This window comes from Metopolophium dirhodum, chromosome 1 (genome assembly GCF_019925205.1).
Source record: "Metopolophium dirhodum isolate CAU chromosome 1, ASM1992520v1, whole genome shotgun sequence".
NCBI classification, from domain to species: Eukaryota; Metazoa; Arthropoda; class Insecta; order Hemiptera; family Aphididae; genus Metopolophium; species Metopolophium dirhodum.
Window position 1 is genome coordinate 92,047,167 of NC_083560.1, and position 17,838 is coordinate 92,065,004.

The 17,838-nt window shown below is 28.5% G+C and overlaps 1 protein-coding gene across 3 annotated transcripts in view; it reads left to right on the forward strand.

Annotated features, from left to right (window-relative positions):
* The window catches only part of LOC132934916 (tetratricopeptide repeat protein 39B-like), a 108,174-nt gene that overhangs the window by 69,382 nt on the left and 20,954 nt on the right, over positions 1-17,838 (forward strand). For all 3 annotated transcript variants that reach the window (XM_061001336.1, XM_061001335.1, XM_061001334.1), the window contains 5 exons: positions 6,221-6,296; positions 7,273-7,405; positions 10,504-10,636; positions 11,960-12,065; positions 16,355-16,420. In XM_061001336.1, the coding sequence (XP_060857319.1) occupies positions 6,221-6,296; positions 7,273-7,405; positions 10,504-10,636; positions 11,960-12,065; positions 16,355-16,420 (514 nt within the window). The remainder of the gene's footprint in view (positions 1-6,220; positions 6,297-7,272; positions 7,406-10,503; positions 10,637-11,959; positions 12,066-16,354; positions 16,421-17,838) is intronic.

Here is a 17,838-nt window from a genome sequence, read left to right on the forward strand (position 1 = left end):
ATAATATAGTTAGTTGCATTTAAGATAAGAAAATTATACTATTACGTTTATAAATATGTAAATAGATCAGTTCATAGTTGTATATATTTCTTTATACGCGGGTATACATATTATCTAAGCCGGATCTCATATCTAGAGTTAATTCTAAGGATTTACTAAAGTCCATAAGTTAAATAAAGTATTATTCGTCTTGTTGGGGGGGTTTTATAAAAAAAACCTTATGGATTAGTATATAGATTATATCGTACATCCTGTTGGCTAGAAAAAGCTCTGCGCAGAAAAACGATAGAAGTAAAGTAGGTGTATACCTATTGTTTTAAACGGAAAACAGTATAATAATTTTGTGTTTATAATTTATAAAAGATATTTTTTTTAAATATTTATGTAGGTACTATATGTACACTGCAGACACTTACTTTAAAAATAATAAATAATAAATACCTATATTAGAGTGAAAATCCATAAAACAAGCATTTATAGCTGATACTTGTAAATACTTAAAAATTTTTAATGTAATTTTGTTTACCTTAAAAACAATTTAAAACAAAGTTTTATGAAATTTTCTAGTAAGTACATTACTTTTATGGAAAATTGTATTGGTACTTAATCGTTTTGTGTAACTATAAATTACCAACTTACCCATCTATTTTTCTTATTAGAAAGTTCAGTGAAGTATGTGAAACATAAAAAAAATATATATCACTTGTGAAAAAATGCATTAGAATTGCTTATTTCTATTATAAGATATTTACCATTTTATTATAAAATCGAAGAGTGATTTCCTACTATCTTCGAACCTACCTTTGTTTCAGCACACTTTTTGTAATTTCTATATTGTAATATAGATATAAACAATAATGGTATTTTAAATTAAATATATGGGCTATACCCTTGAAAATGATCATATGTAAATTTGAAACTATGTGTAATGTATATGAATAAAAATAAAGGTTCTATCAAATTTGAATAATATTTATGTGGTTTTATGTTAAGACTATCATGCAAGTATCCATGTCATTTTTTTTAATGTAATTAAATTAATTATTTATAGAAATTATAAAATTATAAACTAAAATTAACTAAAAGTTTTTGATTTTAAATACTGATTGATAGGTATCATACTTTGAGAAAATATATAACACATTACGCCCGAGCACTTTTTTAAAAGTATTTAAAATAGGTATGTATCAGAGTAATTACCTACTTAAAATGTATTTGAGTACTTTTACTCAAGTAGGTACTTATAACAAGACTGTATAATATTGCATATGCTGCACCTATATCCTATAAAGAAAAATGAAAATAATAATATCATTAATTGACAACCAATATTTGGTATTTGAATCTTTAGAGATGTTATTTAAAATTTTAAAAAAAATTTTCTTGAAATTTTCTGAAAATTTGATTTTTAATGTTGTATAGTTGTCATGTTAGTTAAATATTAACTGGATATGAAGGGCTAAAATTAAAATATATAGGTCCTATCTACATGTTAAATAAAACATATTTATCATTTTATCAATTATAAATAGTTTTGACTTATGGTCTATAGTGTTATAATATATATTGTATATATTGTATATATTGTTTTTGAAAAAGCCCAAAATACATTTGTGGGTTCAACTTAAATTGTTTGATATATTGTTAATTCAAGCTGAAACTAAATTACAGTAAACTCTCGTTATGTCGAAACTTAATGAGAACCGATTAAATGTCGAGATATCGAGTGTTAGGTTATTAATTAATACAATTGTAATGGTAATTATTTCATTTGGATTTAAGTTGAGTCGAGATATCGACGTTTAACACAATAATAATCTACTGTACTAAAATATTATAATGATCGGGCCTTATAATGGAGTATATGGCTGCATCGTTCTATAATATAAAAACGAAAGGACAATTGAGTGGGTATGACGGTATGTGTACCTCGGGAACAAAAGTTTTTGTAAAAAATAAACTTATTATGTTTGATAAATATTGAATAACACGGAGGTAGAACAAAAATGTATATTATGAGAGTGCTGTACGAGAAATTTAATAATCGCCAGTATAGGTACTGTACTCGGAAAAGTGTAATATCATTGTAAATGCTTGTATTGTATTTATAATCAATGGGATTATAAGTATGGGAAATGCATTTTATACAAAATTGCATTTTTTTTCTATTAGGCATATTAAAAAATGATTATTTCATATTTTGCATATAGGTACATATTATATTATATTACGCTGACCTTGACATTGCGCAATTGACATGAAGTACTGCCTCGTTTCTTGAATAATTTCACATAGTTTTTACATTGCTATAATATTATATAGGTACCTATATAGGCATACGTAATAAGCGTATTTAAGTTAATGTATAAACACATATTATTACCCAATTATTATAAGCTACGTACATATTCGTATTAAATTTAAACTCGTACCCACGCGCGCTTGATGTTAATAATGTAGATTATGAGTATTTAACTGACGCAATTATTCTTTTTTGAATACATTAGTACGTTTTTCAATTACAATATTTAAGCTAGATTCTTGATTGATGGATCGGACGTGAATCCCAATGAGAATGCCCTGACTGAAATTCAAGATATCTTTGTTACACTTGATTTTGACCAAGTACTTTTTTCTTCACATTAATGACCAACTTTAATTTTTTTTTTTTTGTTTTTCCCGCCGCGCGCCGCTTTTAGAATTTACTAGGAGTAAAATACTCAAAAACCTAAATTTTTTTGCAAAATTTTGTTTTGGGATGACATCTAACTTTTTGAAATAATGAAAGACAACTGTAAACCCTTAAGTAATGAGTCACCTTTCTGCAAGTATACGATGTAATGTATAGTCGTTATACAGACGAGTATAAACGGCATGGTGTTAGCGGATAATATATTTTATTATTTAAATTTTAATAATATGTACTTTTTTTAATTGCACTACAACAGACTTGTTGAATTACCTATCGGCCCATTCCATAGCGAATTCTATACTCAGAATTGCATTAAACCGTAATCTACTCTTGGACTTAGTATAGACCTTGTTTTACTGAAAAATTTATATTATTCATCTTCTTCACCCGTTTTTGTAATCACACGCGTCTATACTGTTTATTTTCTAATACAATATCTAATACATAAAGTTTATTTATTTTCATTTCGTATAAAATTATACGGGAAGATTCACCAAAAAGCATGCTCACCTCCATTTTCCTTTAATAATAATTCTGATTTTGGAATTTTCAAGTATAGCCATTGGCCAAAGAACATATTTTTAAATTCTTGATTTTTTTCATATCAAGTACTTCTAAGGAATGTCCTGTGGCGATACAAACTTCAGTTTTTCAAATTAGGAACCTCATTGTCACTGTAAATTATTCGTAGTGGATAATTTTTTCGAAAATGTTATTGTATACATTTAGATACACCTAATTCAAAATCTGAACGAGTAGCTAAAATTTAAAATATTATATGTAATATTGAATCTAGTAGGTATTTATTATACTTGGCCCATTTTGATAAACTATAAATGTTGATAGATTAATCATTAATAATTTACTAAAACGTTCAAAATAAAACTTTGAAACATGAAACTATTATCCTTGGCGTCCAAAGTTAAATATATTAATAACTACTCGTTCAAATTTTGATTCTAATACGTCAACATTTTCAGAATAATTATACGCTAAATAATTTACTGTAGAGTTCTCATTTGAAAAACAGAAGTTAGTAGCAATATAGAACAACCCCATTCGTGCATGATTGCAGATTACTGAGCCGCTGGCAGTTATCTTTATTCTTTGGTGATAGTAAGATCGAATACAAGCAAATAAGCAATAGTAGGTATATATTATATTATTGTATTTACTAACCTTACCTAAGATAACTACCGGTGGCTTAGTTATCAGTATTCATCCGTGGGTTTGGGCATTATTATCCTGAATTACAAAAAATCTCAAGCATTTTAAATAATATGGTCTTTGAGTATATTTTAAAATTATATTAATCAGATTATGAATGACTGCATTATTTAAGAAAAGGCGTAAGCATGCAGGCGAATCACCTTGTAACATAGTGTAGTCTCCCATCTCCTATCGGCTATCGCTAATAAGTTATAACTGTCTCCTGCAGTCCTGCCAATATATATCTACTTTAACATCTATGTAGGTTAGTGGTAACAGCTATATTTCAATATTTAACGGAAATTAACTGTTCGATTTCTAAAATATTTCATTTAATTAACTCTATACTTAAATAGTTGGCTTAGTAGGTACCTCTGCAGATTTGTATATCGGTATAAGTAACACAAAAACATAAATTTAATTTTTCCCGAAATATTATAGCTGTTTGTGGTAATAGTTTTAAAAGTTTTAACCATAGAAAAGTTTTGAGAGAGAACCTTTTTTTACCATTTTCCTAAATACATTAAGTGCATAGGTCGTGGATCGCACCGAATTCGTTTTAAATAATTTGGTTCAGTGTGATATTTTCATTTGGCTGTGATCACAATAAAGTATGTACCTACGTATAAAGTAATGAATAATAATTAATTGAAAATTATTACACACTATATATAGTATTATAGTATATAGGTAGTAACAAGTATTGTTGCTCTATAGCTATAATTTATAACGCAGTGCCATGTTAACAAATTTGCAGACCTGGTAGAAAGTTTTATGTACCACTCTTTATTACTTACCCTTTTACACATTAAAAAAAAATATAATCACACTTTAAGGTATAAATGTATTTAATTATAGCCAACGTAGTTAAAAACTAAAACAATTTATGTTCATCAATTATATATTAATCACTATATTATTTAAGAAAAAAGTAAAATATATAAATGTAAAATCTATAATTAGTACTTTAACACTTAACGGCTGCAGCTATCCAATCTTTTCTTACACTTATTGTTATCAATATAGTCATATGAGTATATGTTAAATCCGCCTGATTTGTACATAAACATATTTATAATATAGTCAATATAGGTATAATATTATTTATGATGGGTTTGAGTCCGCAAAATAAAAATTAAACATAGGTAATAGGTACATTTAAGTATTTAACAACTTTTAAAACGTAAATAATAGTGTAATTATTTTAAGTTTTAACAAAATTTTTTTCTGCCATGGCTTGGAAACTGCACGTTCCTTTATAAAATCCCATTGACTAATTCCGATTGCACTTATATTATGCTCATCATAAACGCAAGCTTTCAGAAAATTCTCGAGTACCTAGACGTACTGGTCACTATTACGTAGACCAGTATTGTTGTGGTTTTATCGCGAGACTTAAGTTTTAAAATAAAAAAGCAAGACATTTTGTTAGGCTCCCTTCATCTGAGTTTGGCCCTTAATACTACTCCATTTGGCAAGCAGTGTGCAAATGGTACTTTAATGGGTTTTCACTAATTTCCATATAAAGTCGATTTTAATACCTAATTTGTATTCACGCGCTGTACTGGCATAGCGTTGACATTATAATGTGTATCATAATATTTGTAACATTTTTGAATAAATCAGCTGTGTAAACAGGCCATAAAAAATAAACGGTAATAATAATCTACGCATTTGGAACGCTGAACGTTACATGTTATTATTGATATTATAATATAATTTTATACATTGTATCTTAAAAATTAAGCGTTCCTTAAAAATATGATATAGACTGTATAACTATCATATAGTTGCTGATTCTGTCCACAAAATGAAAAATGGTTGAAACATATTTAAAACATTCACGTTATATATATTATTGTATTATGTAGCATGAATAAGAAGATTTGAATAATAATTTGAAAAATATATTCTGTTCACTTTGTTGTTTTGCAATGGACGCCAATGGTATTATTATTATTGTTATGTATGTTTCTACCTATAGTTTCAATGTTGTTCAATTTAAAATTTTAAAATATCACAATAATTATTGCCATACCGGAAATGTTAGTGTAGGGACTTATATGGTTAAATAGTATAACACGATAAATGTTGATATGTTTATTATTATAAGTTATACCGTACTACCTACGACGTTATTATTTATTGGGTAACCCGCGGCAACATAGGCCATAGGACGTTATTAAGTATGTAATGTACATCTGATGAAAATAATACTTTGTAATATTATAATTTGTATTGCCTATTGAATTGTTATGTGCTTAAGAATTAATATGTTTGTCAATCGTTTAATCTATAATTTTAATTATGGTTTTATAGGGTTGGAACGAGCATGTATCACACCATTGGGAGATCAATTTTTCTGTTTCTAGAAGCTTTACTCACATTTGAACAGGTTAATGTTGTTTTAATTTTTATACTATGCAAATCACATACTAAACATATACCTATTCTAGTCATTTGTGTTTTGACTAAAAATATGTTGTTTATTTGTCAAGGACTTGTGTGCAAAAAACAAAAATCAAAACCGCGATATGATTCTGTAGGTCTAGTTTGTGTCAAGGCCTCGTCCACTGAAATAATAATTTAGTTGTATTTATTAATATTTGTACTTAATGTTATTTGTACAATCTTTCTGCTAATATTTTTTTTTATATAATACACTTTTAATTATATACACCAAACACAATTGGCACGTTGAGAATGTTCATGCCGGTAAAAAAGTAAAGTTTAAATTGATGACATCGATCTTAATACCGCATATTATGACATTGAACGGAATAGCTCATCGTATACAGACTGATTCTCCAAACATGCTCACCTCCATTTTTTCCTTTAATAATGAGTTTAATTAAATTCTAATTTTTAAAATGTTTAAGTATTTAAAATATACTTTGAAAAATACTTTTTACACATACAAAACTACTGTTTACACATACACACTTATTTTTTTCAAACGAGAACCAACCTTTTTTCTGTCAATTGTATTGATGATTTTTTTGAACTTTTATGCATATAAAATCTAAATCAACATTTGAAAGAGTAGCTTCTGACTTATTATAGGATAGAAATACGGGTGTGAGACATCCTCTTAAGCGGATGATTTATGAAAAATGGTATCGCCCCACGGCACTTTATAAATGGCATAAAAATCTAAAAATTTTAAAATATGGTTCTCAATAGTACCCATACTAAAAAATTCCCAAAATCAGAATTTAAATAAATTCGTTATTAATTGAAACCTACAAGTGAGCATACTTGATGAATCACTCTGCTGCAGTATAATAACACCGGTGATATATATTAAATATTTCACCAGAAATAATAACAATATCGTGTTTTTTTACGAATACATATAATTCTTTATGCAGGCGAGCATACAGAAAGCGTCCGCGGCGCTGAAATCCAGTATCCGTTTGTGCAATTCGTATCGCAGAAAAACCACTCTGACGCAGTCCATCGGGAACATAATGAAAAAGCCTAACTACGACTCGTACACGCCGGGTATGCTATTTATATTAATACGTTTTTGAATTCTGTAGCCTGACTAGAAATATTTTCAGGGGTGAGTTAGTGGACCCTCTAACCACCCATGTACGCACATACATAATATATAGATATTGTAATAAGTTCTTAAAATAACTTTAAAATAGCGTACCAATCGGGAAACCAGAAAAATATGAGGCAAACGAAATAAAAATAAAATTTAAATTTAAATTGTAGAGACGTAGATGTTAACGTCATTACCTTACCACACATAAGCCCAGATGTAGGGAATCAAGTATAAAAACTATATTATGTTCTTTGAGAATGCAGTTTTCCTTGTGTATTGCTGCAGGTTGTATCGATGGAATATTAATTACCATTAATTTGGTGTACATTAAAATTGACGTTCCATTACATAAGTATCTGCCTTAATTATATTGATACCTATCTGAAAATTATTATTAACCAAGATAGAAACTGAAATTATTTAAGAATTTTAAAAATATGTAAAAGCTAAATAAAATTTTTATGTAGGTACTTATAATACCTATATATACTAAAATAATAAATATAAACCTTTTAACACTTTTTTTCATGAGGGCTAACTAAAAAGTTAGGCTATATTAGCCCCTAGGGCTCATAATTGTTTAATCTGGGCTTGACTCCTGCAGCAGCAGATGATCAGAGCGTTTCGAGTTCATGAGTTTCCTGAAAATTACTATATAACGTGTGACCACGGCCACCGTTGATAACTATATTATAGCATATTTAATTTCAAATTTAATAAAAATCAAAAACTAATGTTACCTAGTACATATAATTTGTTATTGAAGTTATATTTTAATTTTAGATCTAAAATGATTGCAAATAATATGTATAAGCGGTACATATAAACACTCGTTGAAAAAATTCACGGTTATCGATTTTCCTTATATGTATACGTAGGTACAAAATACCTACCTAATAACCTATTGGTACAATAATTAGTGCAACAATTAATTGTTAACTCTTAAGAGAGTTAACAAGGGAACTAAATAGTTGTAAGGCACGTATGGACGTATTATAAACAGATAGGATGTATCGCAGGTATGATCTGATAATTTTACATATAAAAATGATCAAACATTCGTTGTACATTCTGGAAGTAAAAAATAAAACTAATATAAAATAAAATAAAACAAAAAAAATAAAACCCTATCAAATATCGTATACTGCTTGTATGCATTTCAAAATAACATACATTAGGTACAACATAATACATTCAATTTCTTAACATGTATTTAAAACCGATTTAATATCGTTATTATTGCTAAGATTAATACTTCTAGAAACGATCTAGATGCGTACTTATATAAGTACCTACTCATTTGTCTCCTATATTTTTTACATGCTTCATTGATAAAAAAAAAATGTTGATTGTAGCAGAACGTATAGACTATTACAATAGTAGTTTTATAGCTAATTGAAATAACAATTAGCGATTTAATTGAACGTGTTTTTTACCAATTTGTTTGAGTCGTAAAAATTTCAAAATCAAGTTTAATAATTTATCACTAATTGCCACTATAATGTGCTCTTTTAAATGCAAAAGATAAGTATTTTTAAAACGTATTAAAAAAGTATAATTTTTATGATCCATTTGAACAGAACTCTAGTATAGTTTGCCATTAATATTGAATAATAAACTTTCTTCTATTTTTTTTTTTTATCGATCAAGATATTTTAGGATGGCACAATATAACACTACTAAGTTGCGTATTATTATATTTATTATTTATATTTTATTACCAATACACTCAAGGAAACGCGATCGATGAGAATACACACTGATAATAATATTGGTTTTAATTTCAAAAATACGTTTTATCCAGTGGTGTCCAAAAGCACAAATCGCATTATTTATTAGACAGCCTAAAAGCGCAAAATAGATAATATGATCTTTTGTACCTTAACAATGGGATGAAATCGAAAAATTCAATTTTATTATTTAGTATAATTAAAAGTTTAAACCCATTATACTTTAATTGATAACCAACTTTCAGTATTGAATTTCAAAATTGATTTTAAGGTACCTACTCAATTAGTTATAACTCTGATTATTAAAATATCTATTATAAATTAAAAATTATTTAATAGGTGATTATTAATGGCAATATAATATTACGTATAAACAAAAACATATAGACATAATAAACTAATAGTATTATTGGTATTAATTATTCTATTTTACATAATACGTTTTTAAAAATAAGCTCAACAGGTTTTTTAACTAATTAATTTAATGTTTTTATGATCCTATAAAATACGTAAACACCATATTAAATTGTCCAGGTATAAAATATTATTACTTGTATGAAAAATATTGTCGATAACATATTATTACTTAGTAGGTACTTTTGGGCTTTGGTTTGCATTTGAGTCATATTTTTTTGGTGACAGCCCGTTTAGAGTTTACTGACCATCTTATTTGTAAATCAGCTAAATCTTGCTGGTTATATGCATATATATTATATATTCGTACAATACTGTTTCCATAGGGTACCTATAGGTATTTAGTTAGAGTTGGGTGTTAATAATAATACATGTATTATCCAAACAAACATAATATACCGTAATATATTATAGGCTAATTTATTATAATATTATAGGCTAATAATGCTATAGATATAATATATTATGCGCGATGGATAGTTAAAATTCCATTTATTGTTATTTGCCGCGATATATTCATTCCTTCATTGTATTTCTTGCCTATCCTGTATATCTATTATCTAATTGTTTGCGTTGTACTACAGTATATATCGACATTAAATTATGTCAAATAGGTTTTTTTTTTTAAATTGTGTTTCATCGAAATTTGTTATCATTCCAAGAAATTTAACTTCTTTTATCTTGCTTTTAAAACAAAAATAATACATATTTATACACCTAATAAGTAATAACCAAAGAGATAATACTCAAGAGAGTGCCCTTATTCGCGAATAATACGAATAATATTTTATGTGAACATTGTAGAATATAATATTGAACCGGTACCATTAAATTATTTCTGAAACTATTAATGTCTTATGTTTAACACCTATTGTTAATTATTATTACTTTTATTACCTGTACAGACGAGTTGCACGCCGAACTGTGTTTTGCAGAAGCACTGTTACTCAAAGCGCTGTTGACATTCATCGAGGATGAGACGTTAGTCAGTTTCATCCGCGCTGGCATTAAAATACGATCTTGCTACAATTCGTACAAGTATGTGTTCATCCCGTATCGTACGACCAAGACGTTTAAGTCTATTGTCTGGTTTTGTGATATAGGAAGTACCTTCCTAATATTGAGTAATACCTATATTATTTACTAGAGGTGGGTCGAACTGTTCGAAGATGAAAAAATCCTATGTGTTGAATGTATTGTTATTTTTAATTTTAATGTTGCAAAAATTAAATTAAATACACAATACTGTCCGGGTATCGATTATATTTTATAGACTTACATAATTATTTTGGCTTTGTACTATTTATTTAATCGAAGTTCGTAACTAACTGACCAATATTAAAAGTTAACTGATTATTGTTATTCAATATTCATAAATCGTTATCATTTATAAAATTGGTCCTTACTTTTATTTAGTCCTATTGGCTACTCCTTACTCTATAGTCGTTAATTATTTTGGGCTGACATAGGACTACAACAAGTTAAATTTGACATTTAATTCAAAAGTTTAGTTTGGGTTCAGTTCAATAATGAAATATAATAAATATATAGTTCAGGTGTGGTTCGATGTTTGAACGAAATGTTCGGTTCAGTACAATTAAACAGTTCGGTTTGAGACCATATTTTGGAGTTCGACCCGCCTCTATTATTTACCTCCCTGACTTCCATGCGACTACCAGTTTAGTAATGTCATATTGAACATAATAATTAATAATATATTGTTAGATTTTGTTAGTCAATATAACGTCATAAATATTTTTGATTAATAATGGTTATATTCGCTTAAGCAGTCTTCAACTTGCGATTTGTACATGGTTCTGGATAAAGTTCTATTTCCAGGTGAAACCTTCGGCACCTGAGTTATTTTTTTATAGTGTATTAATTTATATTCTATATAATTGTTTGTCACAAAAATAATAACATAAAAATTTCACTGTTAAAGAAAAACAATTTACATTCTTATGTAATTTTAAATTTAGGCACGTACAGAATATAAGAAGAAATAATATTAAACAAATCAAATACTTAACCTTTAAAATCAATATAATTCAAGTTTTTGGTGTTTTAGTGTTTGTACTTACCTACTAAAACTTAAATAACATGATTTCTGGTTTTGGACTTATATTATAATAATTTAAAACAAAGGTTCTAGTTTCGTGATTTACACAATATTTGCACAAAACTGGTTATATTTACTGTCTGATAATAATATTATAGTCCCTGTCTTGGACTAATAAATTAGTATAAGTATAACTGTATAAGTCGAGAATGCCTCTTGTAGTCTTGTGTGTGTGTGTGTGTGTTAGTTTATAAATTAATAAATATCTAGCACGCATGCTATCATGATGTTTTTTTTTCTAGAGAATGTAATGTCATACTTACCTCGCGCGCGTGGTCCGAAAACGAGAAGTCTTACAAAGAGCATTTCGAGAGCGGTGTGCGCCTAGGTATTGGCGCTTTTAATCTGGTAAATATTACGTACAATAAACTATAAAGAATATATACGCACATAAATAAATATAATAATATAGATATATGATTGTATCATATAGAGTTATTACTTATTAACCGAGTATACTCACCACCATTTTCCCTTCAATAATAAATGTATTAAAAATCTGAACTTAAAGAACCATATTTTCAAATACTTAGAATTTAATATAATTTAATGAGTGTCCTGTAGCATACCAATTTCTTTTTTTAAAATTAAAATCGCCCTTTTCCCTGTAAATTGTTAATCAGATGACTTTTTTGTAAATTTTAAAGCATCTACATTGAAATTCTAACTAGTACTTTTTGAGTTATTTTACTGTTTTAATAATGATAGAAGATATATTATAATGGGTTTGAAAAATATTGGGTCTATGATTATTTAATTTACTTTCTAATTAATATTAATCTATCAAAATTTTATGATTGATAAAAACTAAAAAGGTCCGAGTATAATAAATATTAAATCAAATATTACATTCGTTTCATATTTTTGTCTAACCATTTTTATGAACTATTATCCTAAAAATATACATAATATTAATAAGTAACTAAAAAATTACTTATTCAAATTTTGATTCCTAAAAATTATATAAAGATCTAAATAAGCGAAAATATGGTCCATAAGTATAACTTATAAGTACTTAAAAATTCCGAAAAATCCTAATCGGAATAAATTCAACGTACATTTCACCAGCCCCCCCAAATATAATTTTTGACATTTTTTTTTTGCAAAACATTAGTGTGCCATTAGTGTGAATTTGTGTGACTATTTTCAGAATTTGTGCGATACTGGTTTAACCGTAAATTCAAAAATATATATGGGGGGCTGTAGAAATGTTCCCCAGCCCCCCATCATAGAAAAAATTACAATTTTCAAAATTTTCTTTTGCCAAACATTAGTGCGCCATTAGTGTGAATTTGTGCGACAACAACCAGAATTCGTGCGACACCCGTTATACTCGGAAAAATCGTTTTTCCATTTTGAGCATTTCCCCAGCCCCCCCTCATAGAAAAAATTACAATTTTCAAAATTTTCTTTTGCCAAACATTAGTGCGCCATTAGTGTGAATTTGTGCGACAACAACCAGAATTCGTGCGACACCCGTTATACTCGGAAAAATCGTTTTTCCATTTTGAGCATTTCCCCAGCCCCCCATCATAGAAAAAATTACAATTTTCAAAATTTTCTTTTGCCAAACATTAGTGCGCCATTAGTGTGAATTTGTGCGACAACAACCAGAATTCGTGCGACACCCGTTATACTCGGAAAAATCGTTTTTTCCATTTTGAGCATTTCCCCAGCCCCCCCTCATAGAAAAAATTACAATTTTCAAAATTTTCTTTTGCCAAACATTAGTGCGCCATTAGTGTGAATTTGTGCGACAACAACCAGAATTCGTGCGACACCTGTTGTACTCGGAAAATTTTGAGCATTTCCCCAGCCCCCCCCCCCCTCTCCACCCATTATGGAAAAAATTACAATTTGCAAATTTTTCTTTTGCCACCATAAATTTTTGCGCTGTCTTCCAGGTAAGTCGAAATATTAAATTTTAACATTGGATCTAAATCAAAAATTTTCATATTCAGTCATCACCAATATTACTTAATGTATTCAGATATAAAATAAGACCTTTTATATATTGCATGCTTGTTTAGAAAATAATATCACATTATTGTACTTTCAGTATGATTTTAAATACGATTTTTTTAAATTTTATTTTTAACAAATCGTTGTGGTAGGTCTTATTAAATTTAAATAATATGTAAATGTACAAACTATAGACAACACAATATTATATCAATGAATCAAAATAAGGTTTCTAAAATTATATACCTATGTAATTTATCTTTTTAATTTAAGCTAAATTAATTTTGTTATTTACAATTAAAATAATGAATTCATAAATACTTTCTTGATACTTAGTAAAAATAATTATATGGCCTGTGCCAGAGTAAGGTAATGTGTGCCCGATCCACTGCGACCTCTTATATCGGCTATGCGCGCCTTGCTCTCAACATTGTCTTTCCGATATAAATCTAAGAACATCAATGCTTGGCCTGGTATGCATTATTTTGTTTGTAGGTTTATTCAACCTGGATTCGTCTAATATTTTCGCAAGACACATAGGTAATTATAGTGTTATATTAAAGCTGTAAGGATTTTTTTGTGTAGGTATTTGAATTTATTAAACATAATATTAGCGTAATATTTGTATTCTCTATATTTTTCCTTTTAATATGATAACAAATTTTTATTATTGATAATATTTGACACAACTTTAATTTAAATTGTATTAATTAAGAACTCAATATATCAAATTTTTTTCGGTATCGGTCAGCTTGTAAATTATAAGATCCATGTGGGAAGCCAGTTTCACTAGCTCCACTCGGTAACGGGGGATTTTTAGAATACACATTTTGCGTAAGATACAATGGAAAGTAAAAATTATTGTGGTCTTGCCAGGTTACTCGAAATAGAGTTAAAATGTTTTAATTGGTTGATAAAATGTATATAATTTCGTCAGTGAAGTAGCAGAACACTGTTTTCTAGTTGTATTTTCTTTTGTTAATTAATTGATTACCTATATTTAAAATTACTAATAAGATTTTTTTTTATAAAATAGACCGTACTATGTTTATTGAATCCATAATGGTAAATTTATAATTACTGATACAGTGAAATTAGTTGGTAACTTAACTACTTACGTGTTAGTGCAATAATTGCAGTGCATGTATGTATAATGAATAGATAGAAAATCCAACATTACAATAAAAGATGAGTATAAATATGACATTTATCTTATAAATTATATTAAATTTGGCAACTTTATACAATGGTGACATCGTATTTTAGTATTTAATACGCGCAATGTAAACCAATAAGGTTCGCGCGCAATCGTATTCAACCCGCCCCGCTTACTCCACATGGTTGAATCACTGTGTTCTGAGGTCACTGAAATCAGGAAATTTCGGTAGCCTGGGTACCAGGATGGTATAGTTTACATTTTATATAATTTAACTATAATTTATTATTATTTTACGTCATTCGCACATACATAATTGTAGGTATTGATGGTGTATGGTAGTGTAGATTGCCGAACATTTGAGGTACTGATCTGTCGACATATTTATATTATTATTATTGCACGCAGATAATCACCAAACAACTTTAGAACACGAATATTAAAACGAACAAATATTTTACTGACTAAATCACTCCTTTATATTATTTTTGTATTGGTACTTCTTATTAGCAAGTTAGTTTTTGTTATTAATAACGTGTGTAACGTTGTCTATAGTTTGTACATTTACATATTATTTAAATTTAATAAGACCTACCACAACGATTTGTTAAAAATAAAATTTAAAAAAATCGTATTTAAAATCATACTGAAAGTACAATAATGTGATATTATTTTCTAAACAAGCATGCAATATATAAAAGGTCTTATTTTATATCTGAATACATTAAATAATATTGGTGATGACTGAATATGAAAATTTTTGATTTAGATCCAATGTTAAAATTTAATATTTCGACTTACCTGGAAGACAGCGCAAAAATTTATGGTGGCAAAAGAAAAATTTGCAAATTGTAATTTTTTCCATAATGGGTGGAGAGGGGGGGGGGGCTGGGGAAATGCTCAAAATTTTCCGAGTACAACAGGTGTCGCACGAATTCTGGTTGTTGTCGCACAAATTCACACTTTTTCTATGAGGGGGGGCTGGGGAAATGCTCAAAATGGAAAAACGATTTTTCCGAGTATAACGGGTGTCGCACGAATTCTGGTTGTTGTCGCACAAATTCACACTAATGGCGCACTAATGTTTGGCAAAAGAAAATTTTGAAAATTGTAATTTTTTCTATGATGGGGGGCTGGGGAACATTTCTACAGCCCCCCATATATATTTTTGAATTTACGGTTAAACCAGTATCGCACAAATTCTGAAAATAGTCACACAAATTCACACTAATGGCACACTAATGTTTTGCAAAAAAAAAATGTCAAAAATTATGTTTGGGGGGGGCTGGTGAAATGTACGTATAAATTCATCGTTAGTAAAAAAAATGGATTTCACACGGAATCATGGTGATTTATTGAAAATATATACCATTATGTAATGGTCGACACGAGATTCGATCGTTGTGTATGGCACTATTATACGTCCACACTGCACACATACTTTATACATTTATAATATAATATGACGTATACGAATTTAAATTTATATTGTGTATTTTTATTTTTCCCGTGTGTATAGATGATTTCGTTACTGCCATCAAAAATAATCAAACTACTGGAATTCATCGGTTTTTCCGGGAGCAAAGTAATCATTTTTTTTAGAAACGCCGTTCACAATATACCTACATTATGAATATATAAAATATAAAATGTACCTTATAATATAATTCGTGAGAACTGGGAGTTCTGCAGTTGAAAGGCACCGCCGATTCATTCTTTTTATACATTGGCGCATTTCAACTAATAGTAGCAGGAAAGCAGAAATAAAATTATCGCGTGTTTTTATTTATCTTTTGCCGACCATATTTTGTTCGATCAGCATCCGGTGAAAAAACTGTGCGTTACAGATAAATAGATAATAGTGTTGTGGATGACGTTGACGTATATAAACGAGGAAAAAATTAAATTTACAGCGAAAACGTCACTTTTTCGTTTATATAGGTGGTGCCTTTCGGTTGGACGCCCGCGATAACGTATTATTAAATTATTATAAGTTACAACTACTGATAATAAAGGAATTGATAGGACGTCATGTCATGCATACTTAACGAAAGTGTAAAGTTTTGTGATCGGAATGGCAGCCAAAAGAAGCAAATTATCAATCTAACCACTATATGGTTACCATGCTGTAAGAAATGAACCACCCGGCCACCAGGCCACCGTCTGTTGTCTGGGTGGATCCAGAATCCAGGGGTACTTAAATTAAAAACATTTTTAGTATGCTGATTTTTACTAATTAATAAATAATTATATTATGCTTTCTTTTGTAAACGGGACGGTTCAAATGTTGCATATTTAATTTGTTTCATCGATACATTTTGTTGTACAAATTGAATGCTAGTATTTAATATTGCGGGAAATAATTCATTAAAATACATTTTTAACAATATTTTAATATAAGCTAATAACGTTTGTAAGATAGGTACATACTTTAAATTGCACATAGACCTAATTAGACCTAATTGCGCCAATGATTTATAGCCGGGACCCAACTTACCTATTACCTTTTTGTACCCGGGACTCAACTTACCGCTTTCAAAACAAACCCAAATTATCGCGGAACCAATTTACCTAGCTCTTAAATTGTACATGACTAGGTAACGAGGTGATAACAAACAAGTGCCGATTTTTTATGATTTTATTGGACAGTTCGTGGATAAAAGGAAAAAGTAAATTTGGTAATTTTATAATTATTATTTATTATACTTGAATTTTAGAAAATATTTTGTTTACGTAGTTTGCATTCGGTATCAATATATTTGATTTTTGTAATTTTTCTATGAATAGTCCATACAGAATTGAGACGATTATTGCGTTTCCTAAAATGTAGGGATTTTTACTTTTCCCTTGTTAATCTACGCCTTCCAACTAAATTATCAGAAAAAATGTAACTGCAGACGTTCTACCCTTTCCTAAATTATCCATAACTATAATATACCTACGTATACTTACGTGTATACTACGTGTCGCTTTCCTAAATGTAAATATTAAAAATTGAATCTA